The sequence below is a fragment of the Magnolia sinica genome, chromosome 4, assembly GCF_029962835.1.
Source record: "Magnolia sinica isolate HGM2019 chromosome 4, MsV1, whole genome shotgun sequence".
Taxonomy (NCBI): domain Eukaryota; kingdom Viridiplantae; phylum Streptophyta; class Magnoliopsida; order Magnoliales; family Magnoliaceae; genus Magnolia; species Magnolia sinica.
In genome coordinates, this window is record NC_080576.1 from 6,709,807 (window position 1) to 6,726,774 (window position 16,968).

Sequence of the window (16,968 nt, forward strand, 5' to 3'; positions counted from 1 at the left end):
GCACGAAACTAGACACGTCACACGTGTTGACCTGGCGGATCCAGGCCTGAAGCTGACTGCCTGGTGATCCTGCTACAAGGGATATCCGCTGTGGGGCCATTCGTTTTGTGAGCTCGTTTTAGTGCATGAGCTTTAAAATGGAAGCGGATTGGCTGGTGTAACACACATCACCGATGTGGCTGGTGTGTTGACATCACCAAGTTCTGTGGGTCCCATCATGAGGTATTAGTTATATCCAAACCGTCCATCCACTTGGTGAGATCTTCATAACGCTTGAGCCAAAAAATAAAACAGGCCCAAAAATCAAGTGGACCACACTGTAAAAAGCAGTGGGGGATTGAATGCCTACCATTGAAACCCTTTTGGGGTTCACAAAAATTTTGGATCAATATGATAATTGTTTTTTTCTCTTCGTCCAGGTCTGTGTTATCTTATGAACAGATTGGATGGAAAGTAAACGTTAAGGTGGGCTCAACAAATGTCTTAACAGTGAGAATCATTGTCCCACCGCTATTTGTGTTGTGGTCCATTCGAGCATTGCAAATTACTCATTTTTGTGGAAAAGATCTAAAATGATATCTCCAAATGGATAAACGGTTTAGATATGATAAATACATCATTGTGCGGCCATGTAACTTTCATCTCCTTTGAGCCGTTCATACAAGAGAGCTAGAGGAGCGTCAGCGCCCGAAACGTACCCACGCCAGCTAGATTGGTGGTGTGTGGTACACCATCCAATCCGCTTCTATTTTTATGAATGCAGCCGAATTTTGTGTTTTCACTTCATCCATATACGTGGGACCTTGTGAATTGGACGGATGGGATCTGAGTTAGGTTTCATGGGCGGTCCATGATCCCCACTGTTTCGAGTGTTGTGGTCTAATCATAGCTATGTTTCTGCTTTACTTTTGAGAGCAAGGAAACAAAACAAATACATCAAATCGCCCCACGGCGCCTGCCACCAAGGAGGTCGCGAGGGAATCTGCCTCCATCCACGCTCGACTCTCACCACAGTGACTGTTCAAAAGACAACGACTCTTGTATACATAACATTCCACCTGGTCATTCAAGGCTAGCCATCCACTGTGGGACCCACCTATTTGGAAATAAGATTATTTGACTGTGTGGTGCCGAGTTTAATCATGATTGCGATGTATCAACCCGGTTGAAGTTATTGACGGAGTGACTAGGTCAAGACCAGTAAGTTATTGTGTTGTTGTGGATTGGCTATTGGCTGTAATCTCCGCAGTTCGTCAAATCCCTGAAACGGAAAGTAAAAAAATAGACTGACCAATCACATAAGTCACGTGATTGGTTTGCAATGGAAGGTGCAATTACAGCATGTGGGGTGTGTGCAAAGTGACCCATCGGACACACTAAGCTGTTTGAAAATTGATGATGGCTCACATGGCACGTGCAAGGTCTTGGATAAATGGTTGCACATATAACAAATATAGCATGCATGCGGAATGCTATACTGTCACATTTATTATTTTAGAAATATGGTTTTTTTTTTCCACCTCTTTTTACTATTTTAACTTTATCTTCTAAGATACGCTCTCTCTTATGATCCCGGTTTTAATACATGAATGAGCTTGACAGATTAAAATAACATGGTTAACTGTATATGCTCCATACAGCTTTTAGTGTCTTTGGGCCCATTTGATTACCACCAAATAAGTTACTTTTATTTTTTACTTATAATAGTAGATAAGTAACTTAAATAAGATAAGTTTAGCCTATAATGTAGTTTTTTTTTAAAATTTAAAGTTTTTTAATATGTAGAAATTAAGATAAGTTATTTGAAGTATAAGTAACATATAATAAATGTTGGGGAAAAAAATGGACAAGTTGATAAGTCGGCTTATTGAATGGACTAACTCTGCTGAAATGGCATAAGCCGATCAAGCACCGAGTTAGGTAACGCTTTCATATCTAAAGTGAGCAACCGCCAAGGAGGATGATGCAACTATAAGGACACACAAAGAGCCCACCCTTTTGAATAGTCATGTGCTACCGACCTAGCCCGTAGGTCGGCAAGAGGTCGATTATGGATCATCCATATCTCAACCAACAGTTGATTACGGATCGTCCATAGCTTAGCCATAAGTCGATTATGGATCGGCTATAGGTCAAGAGCCACACGACCATAGCTCAACAATGTTCTCAATTGGGTCACGGATAGCAAGGGTTGATTCGTGAGTAGAGTCAGGGCCCACTCTGGTCCCGACCCAAGGCTGACCTAGATGATTCGCATAATCTCGTAATGTCCCAGGGATCTTTCGAGATCTCTGGGAGATAATATCGGATCTCGATAATCTTGGGAATCCATCATCTCACGAAAATCCTGGATTACAACTACGAAATCAAAAAAAAATCCAACCAAAATAATATTCAGAGTGTCCTATAAATAAAGGTACCATCCACCATTCAAGGTACATTGAACGCAGAGAAAAACCCTAATATCTCTTTCTAGAAGATCTTTCTCCCTTCTCGAAGACTTCGATCCTGACTAAGGCATCAGAGAGTCCCCTGCAATAACCAGGGCCTCCTTTGTCCCTCTTTTATACTTTTACAGGTCCAGGGAAGGCCCATACATCGGATTTGCCGGAAAAATGCATCAACAATTTGGCAGTCTATAGGAATTGACATCGTAAGTCATTCCTGCTCTACCAGAAACGCTCCAGATAACCTGCGATGGCAAAGGGAAAAAAAAAAGCACAATTCCCTCCAATGGCGATTCCAATCACGACTTTGTCCGGGCCAGAACGTGCTCCACGATCTGTGGAACGGCCGGAACAACAGAAGAGTTGCTAGGGTTTTCCGCAACACCAGGCCATATCAGGTTCGAGCAGACGCGGTCAGCAAAACCGTGGAAGGAATGGTCAACGGAACGCCCTTGAAAGGGATGTTGGAGATATTAAGGCCGACTTGGGTTATATGAAGCAGTTGTTGGAGCAAATGCAGCCTCAGCGAGTGTAGGGATCCGATCAAAGGAGGGAGAGTCGAGCGACATTCCGCCGTATATTAACTCTCATCGGCCCTTCGCTGCATAGGCCGCTCCGCAATCAAGCCAGCATCATAACCCAGTCGAGTCGGTCTCGTCCCATTTTTCAAGGACTGTCCCGTTACATGCATCTGATCTACGTCACGAGATAGATCGAAGAAGGCATAGCTGACCCCCAGGTGAAGCCATGGTCGACAGCGAGGAACCGTGGAAGGCTGAGATTCAGAACCTGCAAAAGTATATTACAGACATGAAGCAAACATACCAAGCCAACCCCTTTGGAGCAAAAGAAATTAAGTCTACATTCATAACCGATATAATACGAGCACGGTTACCGGACAAGTTTCGACTACCCCAGATCACACCCTATACTGGGAATATCAATCCAACGGATCACATGGAATCCTTTCGGACTTACATGGAGCTACATGATGCATCGGACGCGGTTATGTGTCGAGCCTGTTGATTGACCTTGATTGACGCTGCTCGACTCTGGTTCAAATAACTAAAGTCGAGGTCCATCAGTTCATTCTCCGAACTCAGCGAGGCATTTGTCACGAACTTCATTGGGGGAAAGATAAGGCTCAAAGCATCTGCCCACCTAATGAGCATCGTTCAGAAGGATGGTGAGCTTCTCAAGGATTACATCAAACACTTCAATCTGGATGCGTTATAGGTTCAAAAGCACTCGAATGAAATTGCACCAAACGCCATCATGACCAGATTAAGGGACAAGTCATTCCTCTTCTCCCTAGATAAAAACCCTTTTACCACGCTGGCCGAATTCATGAACCGATCACAAAAGTATGCCAACACCGAAGAATCTCGAATCTTGCAGGACGCAGCTCAAATCAGAAACGCCCCAACTAAAGAACAGGTGAAGAAACAGTCTAACTCAACCAATGCAGGAAAAAAATGAAAGGATGACCGATCTCGGGACGATCATAGGTCAAGCAAGCGACCCAGTAGTAAGTTTACTACTTACACCTCACTTAACAAATCCTATGAGCAGGTCCTGATGGAAATAAAGGGCGAATGCTTCATCCACTGGCCGAACAAGTTACGAAGCAATCTCAGTCGAAGGAGCAAGAACAAATATTGTCACTTTCACCGGGATCACGGGCACAACACGAGCGACTGCTATAATCTCAAGCAGGAGATCGAAAGACTTATTCGAAAAGGCCATCTCGAGGAACATGTGGACCAAGGAGGTAATCGGATCACAGCTGCGGAAGAACGCCTGGTTGATAACCGACCAACTGAAGAAATTTGAACTATCATCGGTGGTCACAAGGGCAGGGACAACTTGAACAATGCTCGAAAGACTCATGTGAGGAGCATTAGTCGTCCCGAGGTAGAAATCATGGTCCTGGCCAGACCATCGAGGGAAAGGAAGTTGGAAAAGTATAACGTGACCTTTACCGAGGAAGATGTCCGAGGCATTCGTCACCCTCATGACAACACCTTGGTAATTTCCGTAGCCATAGCCAACTAGAAAGTCTTCTGAATCCTTGTCGACATAAAGTCGTCCTCGAACGTGCTTTTCACCCTGTCCTTCGACAAGATGAGTATCGATCGGTCCACGCTCCGACCGATACGAACTCCCCTGATCAGATTCTCAGGTGGACAAATCCTGCCTGAGGGAGCTATCCAGCTCCCTCTCACGGCCGGAGACAGGCAAAACCAGACGACGGTGATGGTTAACTTTCTTGTGGTTAATCAATCATTAGTCTAAAACGCTATTATCGGATGACCATCGTTTTACCTCCTCCAAGCGATAGTGTCTGCTTATTATCTTTTCATAAAATTCTCGACCGCGTATGGCATGGGAGTTGTCAAAGGGGACGATCATGATGCTCAACGATGCTATGCAACTACACTAAAGGCTCCACCGGAGGTTATGACGATCGAGTCCTTGGATCCACGCGAGGAGTCTCCCAAACAAGGTCAACCAATGGAAGACCTTGTTTAAATCCAGTTGGATGAGTCTGACACCTCTAAAACCATATAGGTTGGGTCATCCTTGACTCCGCTGTTGAAGAAGAGATTGGTAACCCTACTACGACAATACGTCGATGTTTTCGCATGGTCCCATGAGGACGTGCTAGGGATCGACCGCTCCATCATTACACACCGGCTCAACATCGATCCGAACTACAGGCCGATCCGACAAAAATGATGCGCCCTGGGTTTAGAAAGGTACGCCGTAATCGAGGAAAAGGTCAGCAAGCTCCTCAAGGCTAAATTCATCGAAGAAGTCTACTACCCTGATTGGGTGGCCAACATCGTACTAATAAAAAAAACCAACGAAAAATAGCGAGTCTGTGTAGACTACACAGACCTGAATAAAGTCTGCCTCAAAGATAATTTCTCTCTCCCTATGATCGATCAGTTAGTCGATAGTACCGCGAGACATGAATTTCTTAGTTTTATAGATGCATATTCTGGGTATAACCAGATTGTAATGCACCCAAGAGATAAATCTAAAACTACCTTTGTCACTGATAAATGTCTTTATTATTACCGAGCAATGCCTTTTGGTCTGAAGAATGCAAGAGCAACCTACCAAAGATTGGTCAATAAGATGTTCACTCGCCAAATAGGGCGAACAATGGAAGTATATATCGACAATATGCTCGTCAAAAGCGTTAAAGCTACAGATCATGTAGCCGACCTTGAGAAAATATTCCTCATCCTTTGGAAATACCGAATGAAACTGAATCCGAACAAGCGCGCATTCGGCGTAAGTTCAGGGAAGTTTATCGATTTTCTGGTTAGTCAGCGAGAGATCAAGGTAAATCTTGAGAAAATCAAAGTGCTACTCGACATGCACTCTCCAATGACTATCAAAGATATACAAAGGCTGACCGGAAGAGTTGACGTGCTCAATTGCTTCGCGTCCCGAGCCATAGATAAAATGCCTTCCCTTTTTTAAACAATCGAAGGGAAGGCAGATAGTGAACTGGACCGAAGAGTGCGAAATAGCCTTACAGTAGCTAAAAAAATATTCAGGATCGCCGCCCTTACTATCCAAACCCGAGCCAGGAGAGACGCTGTTACTGTGCTTGGCGATATTCGACGCAGCAATCAGCTTGGCATTGATTCGGGAGCATGAAGGGAAGCAATTCCCAGTTTACTACGTCAGTAAAGCACTTGTTCTAGTAGAGACGAGATATTTGACCTTGGAAAAAGTGGCCCTGGCGTTGGTCATCTCTTCCCGACGCCTGTGACCTTACTTCCAAACTCATTCAATTACCATCCTGACCAATCAACCATTGTGGCAAGTATTACAAAAATCGTAAGCATTAGGTTGTCTCACCAAGTGGGCAATTGAATTAAGCAAGTTTGACATCAGATATAAGCTGAGAGTTGTAATTAAAGGCCAAACTGTAGCCGACTTCATCGTCGAGGTCACACAACAATCTGAGCAATCTACGACCGATGAACGACCTCCTTCCGACCTACCTGAATCGGAAGAGCCGGAAGGTCAGCACAACCTGGTATCGTACGACTCCCAACTTCGTCCCGACCCTCCTTGTTGGAGGCCTTATGTTGATGGCTCCTCCAACTATAAGGCAAGAGGGGCAGGAGTCATCTTGAAAACTCCCGACCACACACACATGCAGTATGCCTTAAGATTTGGATTATAAGCCTCCAACAACACAGCAGAATACGAGGCCTTATTTGTCAGACTACGGCTGGCAGCAAACATGGTGGCTAGCTACCTTGACATTTTCAGTGACTCGCAACTGGTTGTTAACCAAATAGCCGACGTTTACCAAATCAAAAAAGAATGCCTGAAAGCTTACCTTTAGAAGGCCAAAGAATTGATCGACAACTTCCAACACTACAACATCGTCATGATCCCGCAGGCCGAGAATTCCAAAGTTGATATGCTACTAAAGCTCGTTACAGCGGGCAAAGATGAGATCCCTACATCTATCCCAATCGAATTCTTATCCAAGTTGAGCGTTAACGAAGTAGACATCCAAACTGTACTTTTGATTAACTCGGAACCAACGTAGGTAGACTCAACATCCGCTATTTGGAAACAGGCGAATTGCCCAAAAATCGAGCAGAAGCATGACAAATGAGGATTAAAGCTGCCCGATATACCATGCTCAATGGCACGCTGTATAAGAAAGGCTTTTATCCACCTTACTTAAGATGCTGTGACCCGAAGAAGCAGAATACGTCCTGAGGGAGATGCACGAAAGCATCTGCGAGAACCACTTTGGAGGACGATCATTAGCCCAGAAGGTCGTCCGGCAGGGTCACTACTAGTCGACCATCCAACATGACAAGCGAAAGCTCGTCTAGAGATGCGAAAAATGCCAGAAGTTCGCGACCGTTCCGCGACAACCACCGGAATAGCTTACCCCCATAACCGTTTGCTTAGTGGGGAATCGACATTATTGGGTCATTCCCTACGGGAAAAGGTCAAATTAAGTTCACTGTTGTCGTCATGGATTATTTCACCGAATGGGCAGAGGTAGAGCCATTAGCCAAGATAATAATGTAAAAAATCACAGACTTCATTTAGAAAAATACCATACGTTGCTTTGAGATACACCGGACTATCGTCTCCGATAACGGAAAGCAGTTCGACAACAAGCAATACCAAGAGATGTGCAAAAATCTTAGAATCCACACTGTATACTCATCTCCGCAGCATCCGCAAGCAAACTGGCAGGTCGAGGCTATCGACAAGATTATCAAGCACCACTTCTGAACGAAACTCGAGAAAGCCAAGGGAGCTTGTGCCGAGGAATTTCCCAAGGTCCTATGGGCTTATCGGACCATGGCCCAAACGGCCACTAGGGAAACTCCGCTCTCCTTAGCGTATGGGTCAAAAGCTGTCACCCCCGTAAAAATCGAATTGCCCACCACCCATATAACCTCGTTCGACAAACGAGACAATGATGAGTTTGTGTCCCTCACCCTCGACCTTCTGGAAGAGCGAAGAGAACAAGCTCAGCTTCGAACCGTTATCCACCAACAACAAGTGTCCCGATTCTATAATGCTCGGCTTAAGGTCAAAAGGTTCCAAGTGGACGACTTAGTCCTCTGAAAAACATTCCAAAACACCAAGGAGGCTGATACGGGGACCTTGAGACCCGACTGGGAAGGACCCTATGTGATTTCAAGCACAGTCCGACCCGGCACATACCGATTAGAGGATCTGACTGGCTAATTACTCCCTTATCCTTAGAACGTTGAACACCTAAAGATTTACTATCATTGAGTCGGTAAACAGGCTCTCTACATCCGAGATATGTCAAGATCGACGCCCGACTTGGATTAGATATATAGCGATCTTTGCCCGATCAAATTCCGAGCAACACCCGACTGACATGTACGCACTCACATCTGATATGTAACTCGACCAATGGGGAAAATGAAAGCAAATCTTCAAAAAGGAGGCATTCTCATTAATCAAAATGGTGCAGTTACATCGGTATTATATCAACTTTGATTCCAAAGTTTATACATCGGGAAATAAGAAAAAAATAAAAAGCAATAAAATGTGCTGAAGACAATGATGATTGCCGTACCGGAGAAGCTTGAGGCTTGGGCACTTGGTGTGCTTGAAGTGCTTAAAGCTCCGACACCTGGTGTGCTTGAAATGTCTGAAGTTGAAAAGGGGAGCAGGATGAAGGAAATACTGCTCTGCAAAATTAACTTCAAGGATCGGTTACCGCTTCAGAGGTCATCTGAGAAGCCACTTAAGGAACCGCCTTCAGAGCCCCTTCATCGCCCAACCCATCGGAGCTCAACTCAAGCTTGTCAAAGGCTGAAAGGTCAAGCTCGAGGAAGCTCTCCTTCATCACCCTCACGCACTCAGTGTAGCTTTGGCGATAGAGAGTATCCTTCTTGTCCAAGAACGCTTGCGACGACTGGAATTCCTTCACAGCGTCCCTTTATGCAATGGCGAGGGCAGCCTTTATCTCCGTCTTCAGCCGATCTAGCTTGGCGCTCGTATCCACGAGCTGAGCATGACATTCATCATGCAACACCTTTGACGCGGGACATGAAATTCGGATGTGATGTGTAAGATTTCAAGCTTAAGATCACATTAGTTCAGAAACAATTACACAAATTCCATATCTCACACAAAAGTCCAAATATTCAATTAAGGGGAATCTATGTGGGTCCAGGCCTACACATGTTAGGGCTAGATCAATAAAAATTATGAACCAAACGATACTCAAAGATAAGAAATAATCATCCACACATGCACAATAATCAGCCCTTAATCCAAGGGATTCACTAATTTCAACTCAAGGAACCCTATGGTGAAAAAAATGGTAAATAAATTAAGGGTAATGCAATATAGGGTTAGGGTTTATGAAAATGGGGAAATAAGAGAAAACCTAAACCAGAGACAATTTCCGCGAGCAGACAGCGGGCCAAGGCCTAGCGCACGTGCGAGCGGGTCCCATATCCAGAAACTAATTTATTGGCCCTCGTCGGCTAGGGGTGGGCTCCAAACCGCCAAAGTTTCAAGGCGATCTGAGCTACCGGTTGTGCGCGGTGCTTTGCCGAATTTTCAGCCCTCCCGCAGGGCCAAATTCTGGAAACTGGCTGTAGGGAGAAGATTCGCTGCAAAACTGATAGATTCGATGCGAGGACAGCTGTAGAATGTGGGATATATAAATGGAAGAGGGTGGAGACGGATGTGGATAGATGTGGCTTCGCACCACGGTAGTTAGCCCATCGAAAAGGGAGGGCTTTGCACCTACTTGAATTTTTTCATAACTCAGAAACTCAAAAAGTAGAAAAAAACTTATAGGAATTTTTATTAAACTTTAATGAATTCAAAGAATTATAAGGCCTATTTATAGGAAAAACCGATATCCTAAAACTCGCACCATGTGCGCAACCTATTACTTGGCGATGAAGTAAACCAAAATAAAAACTAATCAAAGAAATTTAAAGCGTTCATAATATTCTAAATAACATAAATAATCAAAACCTAAAATATTAAATCAATCCGACTAGTGAGCCCCGATCATGAGATACCATGACGGGCTTTACTTGATTATCGGGCACACTCTAATGAACCAAAACTCCGTCCTCTAACTAGGAGGCCCTCCTTGGATGTCGTCATCAAGCCAGATCGATGGTGGGGCCCTCCCTCTCCTTTCATACGTGTGTAGGGGGTGGCGTGCGTGCGCATGTGCGCATGATGTCTCAATCAACCTTGGCCTCTTGCAATCGCGTGGCCATCCCAGCCTTCTCAGCAGAAGATGCTTCAAGAGCAGCCTTCTTTGCCTCTAGCTCGACCTTCACGATCGACGTCCGAGCTTCAGCCTCCTTCACTCGCCTATGAGCCTAAGCAAGCTCGACACGTGCCTTTAATGCGTCAGGGCAAGCCGTAATAAGATATAAAAGGAAAAGGGGTCAGGATAAGCAATCCAAGAACAAAACAGACAAGAAATAACATCTGATGAAGCTCTTACCTCAAGAAGGGTGGTTGTCATGCGAGCGAGCGTCAGATCCATGAGAGAATCGAACAAGCTGACGAATTCTTCAGCGCCCCAACAATCCGCCCACGGGAGGATTCCCTCCACAGTCTGATGGAGGCTCCCTTTCTCTTCTTAGGCCCCCTCCCTCCTCGAAGGTTGTACCTTGGAAGGAGGTTCAGCAGCCTCCAGAGGCTCGAAAGGAGTTACCTTCATGCCCTCATCCACGACCTCTATGACGGTTGGGCAAGAGGGGGCGAACTTCCCCTTACTCTTGGAGGACGTCTTCTGCTTCTTCTTCTTCGAAGCATGCGTGTCGTCCCGAGGAGGCGTCGAAACTTTTGAGGGAGGCTAGAGGATGGGCTGAGCCTCAAACATCTTTGCATCAAAGCATGAAGAGACACGACAGCTCGTAAGAAGCATTTTTTCAAGTAAGATTTTGAGTCTGAAGGCTTAGTTGAAGGTCTTACCAAAAGTCCTACCTGTCAGAGCTATGTCCAAGTCTGACTGGAGGAGTTGTTCTAGTTGGAGATGCACTCTCCAAGATCTCCTCCCAACTCATGGCTCGCAGGTCCCTAATTCGAGCTACCGAGCCACTGTCGAGTAGCAACGGATGTTTAGGAACGACTGAGAGAAGGACATGCAAACAAAGTTAGAAGATGTAAAAGATAACCGATCAACGAAAATGAGAATCACCACTAAACTCACTTGGCTTAAAAAAGGCTCAAGGAATGAGAGATTGAATCGGTCCTGGGTCAGCCGTCTCCCAGCGCATATGCCTAGAACCACTTATCCCTCCAATACTTGTTGGAGGAAGGGGAGGAAGGGGGATCAGTTATCAAAGCCCCGCCGGTATTTCGCCACGCACAGAAATAATACCAGCCGGGCTACAAGGGGTTCGGCCTTACTTGATACAACTGGAGGAACTCATTCACTAATAGCTCGGGCTACTCATGCTCAACCCATAAGACTGCGTAGCCGAACAAGTCCCTCCACCCGTTCGGGGTCAATTGTCCGGGGGCCAAGCCGAGGCAAGCCAAGAGACGCCGGGCAATCCCTTGGAGTGGGAGTCACAGGCTACACTGCAGGGCAACTTGAAAAATTGTAATTGCTCCAACGGGAGGTTAGTCTAGCAGTTCGTCCGCCGAAGGAAGCCGCATGATTACGGATTCAGGAATGTGATCCCGAACCTGATCTGGACAAGCTCCTCCTCAAACAAGGTCGAGGGCACTAGCCCACTCTGATCCTCCTCACCCTTGGCTTCCCCTACACCATCCTCAGCAGGAGGATCACACGCTTCAGTGACTTGTTCAGTCACAGGGGGCGTGTTCATTCTCCGCGGTCCAGGCATCGTTGCCTGCCTAAGAGACAGGTTCAACGCCTTAGCACCGGGCGCCAGTCTCTGTGCTAGAGACCTCTCCAGTGCTCTCCTCGACGACGAATACCGAAAAGCAGCATCTGCCATTACCACCAGTGGCGAAGGTGGGTTCGATATAACCCTCCTCGCCTCACTTTCGCCACCGAAAACCCCCTCCTGCGAGCTCATAGAGCTAGACATGAACTAAAAAATGAAAGGAGGAGGGGGAAGGGAGCTCATCGAAGTTGAGGCTGGTGGAGTCTTAATCGAGCTGTGGCAAGAATGGTTGTGCCCAGAAGAACAGAGAAGCAGAAAGAGGAAGATAATGAGACGCAAATGGAAACAACCCAAGGGTTAGGGCTTCCTTTATATAGCTACGCCACGTGCCACTTGTTTAAAGGGATCATTGATGGCACGCCGTACGAACGCCTCTTTAGCTTCCCCGGAACGACACGTGGCATAACCCCATGCGCCATTCGAGTTCGACGTCAAGTACAGCACCACGCATCATTCCTTCATTGCTCTGCCACTGAAATGACAACTTAACATCCCACGTGACATCGGGTACTGAATCGACATGTCATAAAACAAGCTAGCACGCTTCAACATTCACGCTGACCGCCATACCTGGTATTAATGACTACACGAATCGACCCAATCCATTCATTACCTGACCTAAATCCAAATTACTTCTCGACCTCCATAAGTCGGCATGAGAAATAAGGGGGCTCACTGTCGGGGGGGAAAATGTACAAGTTGATAAGTCGGCTTATGGAATGGAGTAACTCTGCTGAAATGGCATAAGTCGATCGAGTGGCATAAGCCGATCAAGCATCGAGTTAGGCGAGGTTTTCATATCCAAAGTGTGCAGCCTCCAAAGAGAATGATGCAACTATAAGGATACACAAAGAGTCCGCCCTTTTAAATAACCATGTGCTACCGACCTAGCCCATAGGTCGACAATAGGTCAATTATGGATCATCCATATCTCAGCCGACAGTCGATTACAGATCGCCCATAGCTTGGCCATAAGTCGATTACGGATCGACTATAGGTCGGGAGCCGCACGACTATAAATCAACAATGCTCTCAATTGGCTCACAGATAGTAGAGGCTGATTCGTGAGTAAAGTCGGGGCCCACTCTGGTCCCGACCCAAGGTCGACCTAAACGATTCGTATAAACTTCTAACGTCCCAGGGGATCTTTCGAGATCTCTGGGAGATAATATTAAATCCCGATAATCTTGGGAATCCCTCATCTCACGGAAATCCTGGATTACAACTACGGAATCAGGAAAGAATCCAACCGAAATGATATTCAGAGTCTCCTATAAATAAAGGTACCATCCACCATTCAAGGTACATTGAACGCCCTAATATCTCTTTTTGGAAGATCTTACTCCCTTCTCAAAGACCTCGATCCTAACTTAGGCATTGGAGAGTCACCTGCAATAACTAGGGCCTCCTTTGTCCCTCTTTTGTACTTCTATAAGTTTAGGAAATGCCCATATATCGGATTTACCGAAAAACTGCATCAACAATAAGTAACTTATAATTTCGGACAGGGATTAGGTAGTGTTGACAGCATTGCTCTTATAGATGATGTGGTGAGCATTGCGAAGCTCACGGTGATGTATGTGTCTTATGTCCTCTTTGTCTATACATTGTGCCAATTCATTTTAGAGTGCGAGCAAACTAAAACACAGGGCCTATTTGGATACGCGTTTTGGGATGTATTGTATCGTATTAAAAGTTATGATTTGACGTTTACCGTGTTTGGATTGGAGTTAATAGGAGTTGAATCCCATGCGTGCGAATACAAACTCCAGCCAAATTTTTGAACCGACAGTAGAGTATTGTCGTTGGGTTCTGTTGCTGTCAATATTTCGTATTCATTGCGTTGTATTCAACAGCAGATGAAAGTTTGAAATTTATACGATTACAAGATATCCGGTACCTATGCAGTGTAAGATCGGTACCGTTCATTTGGTACATTTCAACGTGAAAATCATCTAAGCTAGAGATCAGAAAGTTCCATACGTCAAACAGGCCACCCGACCCATTTAAGATTGTACAATACGCAAACAAAACATGTCCTATCCAAACATTGATCTGTATAATGTATTGTATACTATACCAAACAATACCTCTTATCCAAACATTGATTAGTATCTGATTGATTTGGATGTATTCTAAAAATTATCTAATGTATACATGAACAGTACCCAAATACAATACAATACAATACCAATACAATACTATACCCAAATCCAAACAGGCCCTAAGGGCCCGTTTGGCCGGTCGGATTGGAAGGGATTGGATGGTATTGGAAGGGATTGGAAGTCAAATCCTGGGATTGGCCTGGCGTGCCAAACAGAGTCGGTGATCTGATCCCAATCCCAGGTATCTCAAGACAATCCGCTGACATCACCATCATTACCTTTAAATCCCATCAAATCCACCCTAATCCTTCAACTTTGCCTGGGACGTGTTTGGTTTGAGGGATTAGAAGGGATGAGAAAGTTTAAAACCGGGATTGGCCGGGCGCGCCAAACAGACTGGATATAGCAATCCAGAGATATATCAATCCCATGGATCTCCAGACAATCCACCGACAACACCATTATTACCTAGAAATCCATGCCATCCACCCTAATACCATTCAAACCCTTCCAATCCACCCGGCCAAACGGGCCCTAAAGTACACCCGAAGCATGAGTAAAGCACACTACAACAAACAGTGGATATAGCAACACCTATCATTAAAACCTCCCTCGACCCACTGTAATATTTATTTGCCATCTTAAATGTTGATAAGGTCACATGGGCATTGATGAAAAGAAAACATAAATATTAGTTTGAATCATGAGTTTTGTGACTTTAGTAAGATTTTAATTGTGTGCCTTCAATCACCATTATTTCCTATGGTGTGGCCCACTTGAACTTCGAATCTACTTCTGGGTTGATAACCTAAAATGATCATAGCAAAACGGATGTACCATGTGGATATAAAACACATACATCAGGGTGCACCACTGCTGGGGTGCCGTTGGCAACAACACCTGATCGGCGTCCGTTATCTCCCCAGTAATGATATCTACATATGGCCCACCAGATGAGTAGATCGTAGATCCCCCGAAGCCCATATGGAATGCGGCCTACCTGGATGAATGCTATGGATCCCACACGTGTGGCCGAGTTCTGAATCCCCGAAAAAAGAGTGTATGGTTATCCGTTATCCACACCAGAGAGCGAGAGCGAGCGAGCGAGAGAGAGAGGAGAGAATGCCGCCGTTGGGTTTGCTCTCTTTCCCATCGTCACCTTCTACCACCATTTCCTTCTCGTCTTCTTACAAAACCCTCATCTCCTCGAGAAACCCTAACAGATCCTCTTCCCATGGAATCCAAATCCATCACCACCATCTATTCCCACTCTCTCGAATCCACCGTAGAAATCCTCCCGCATCGACGGTGGTGATGATGGCGAAGAGAGAGGAAGAGCTGAAGGAGATCCGGTCCAAGACCACGGAAGAAATCAACGAAGAGATTGTCGATCTCAAGGGCGAGCTCTTCATGCTCCGCCTCCAGAAATCCGCTCGCAGCGAGTTCAAATCCAGCGAGTTCCGCCGCATGCGCAAGCGGGTACAACGTGCATTTGCCCGATTTCTAAAGTTTTTGCTCCCCTTATTTTCTATTACTTGGATGCTCGATTCGTCTTTGGCGGATTCGAACTCCTCCTTTCTTCTTTCTACGTTTTAAATTTTCGATTTCAATTCCCCGAGTGGATTTTCTTGCAATTGGGTTTTGAATTCCGGGCTGGACTACGGCGATAATACACCACCATTTTGAAAGTGGTGTTGACTCATCCACCACACGTAGCGGGCATCTACTGCAATCTGGACTGCCTAATTAGTGGGCCAGGTTGTAGATGGAGCATAGGCGGAAACGGCACTGATTGGATGATTCTAACCATCTGTTTTCACCTGTTGAAATCGAACAGTTGTCCATTCACTTCTTTAACCGTCCATTTAATAGCCACCAATTGGATGGTCAGGATCGTTATTGGTCCCCCTGCCATTTGAACAGCCTGGATCGAGGTACAATGTACGCTATCTCCTATCTGTATGATGGATGAGTCAGCAACTCGGCACTATTTAAAAACTGGTAATGAATATCGCCATAATCCATAACAAGAATTTAAAACATTTACTCAAGGCCGCGTTTGGATGCACTACCAAATCATGATCTCTTAGGCATTTGAAAAGACTATGCTAACGACTCTGAAATTATCCATATTTCATTACGCTCTAAATGGTGGAACTCGTGAACAGATTGCTCGAATGCTGACCGTGAGAAGGGAAAGGGAGATGGAGGATGGAACTAACAAAAGGTTGTCTCGAAAGCTTGACAGGAAATGGAAGAAAAGCATTGTGGTTAGGCCACCTCCATCTCTGAAGAAATTGCAAGAGGAGCAGAAAGCAGCTGAGGCTGCAAAATCAGCAGAAAAATCAACATGAGCAGATCAACCTCGTTGCACTGTTGCTTCTTATGTTTGGCATCTCCTTTAAGGAGAATTTCATATTGTCCTTTGTTAAATCATCTCTTCAAATTGGGCCAGGTTTGGTTCTACCAAATGTTCTTTTTGTGTAGTAACCTATGTACGAAGGACTTGAGAAATGGAGAGCATTCAATGTTGAGGGATTATAGCCATAGAATTTGGCATCCATGATCCAAACCGTTTATATGATGGGCCTCGCCTTGGATGGCATACACCCAGAAAATATCTGGATTGGAACATTTTCGACCCTTGTTTTGTTGTACTCTTTTCCTTTGGGAGAGAGTACTTTGCCCTCCTCTCTTTTTTTTCCCCTCTAGCCAGCCTCCTGCTAACGTGTTGTTATATTAAGATTTAAAAAATAAAGAAAAAGAGTAAAAAGAAAAGAATGTTGGAGAGGCCTCATGAGTTCAAGTATCTAGATGGCCTAGTGTTACTTAAGTTTTCTCTATGGGGCTGTTTGGATGTTCACAAGTCATGCAGTGCACACAAATCACAGTTAGTATGCCAAGCTTATTTTTATACATAAACAGAGTAAAATAGATATATCATGCCCACCATGTTATTATGCATGTAAGAACATA

At 45.1% G+C, this 16,968-nt stretch overlaps 1 protein-coding gene across 1 annotated transcript; it reads left to right on the forward strand.

Moving 5' to 3' along the window:
• The first annotated feature begins 15,051 nt into the window (after positions 1–15,051).
• Positions 15,052–16,555, forward strand: LOC131242283 (large ribosomal subunit protein uL29c-like). Its single transcript, XM_058240832.1, has 2 exons — positions 15,052–15,471; positions 16,161–16,555. Exons 1-2 carry the CDS (start codon positions 15,055–15,057, stop codon positions 16,344–16,346), a joined length of 603 nt encoding a protein of 200 aa, XP_058096815.1. The 5' UTR covers positions 15,052–15,054; the 3' UTR covers positions 16,347–16,555.
• Positions 16,556–16,968: the final 413 nt, after the last annotated feature.

Bases quoted from the DNA above. Each gene is read 5' to 3' on its own strand.
- LOC131242283 (XM_058240832.1), top strand. From the start codon at position 15,055: ATGGTTATCCGTTATCCACACCAGAGAGCGAGAGCGAGCGAGCGAGAG. The intron at 15,472-16,160 runs GTACAACGTGCA...ACTCGTGAACAG, and splicing joins TCCGCCGCATGCGCAAGCGG to ATTGCTCGAATGCTGACCGT.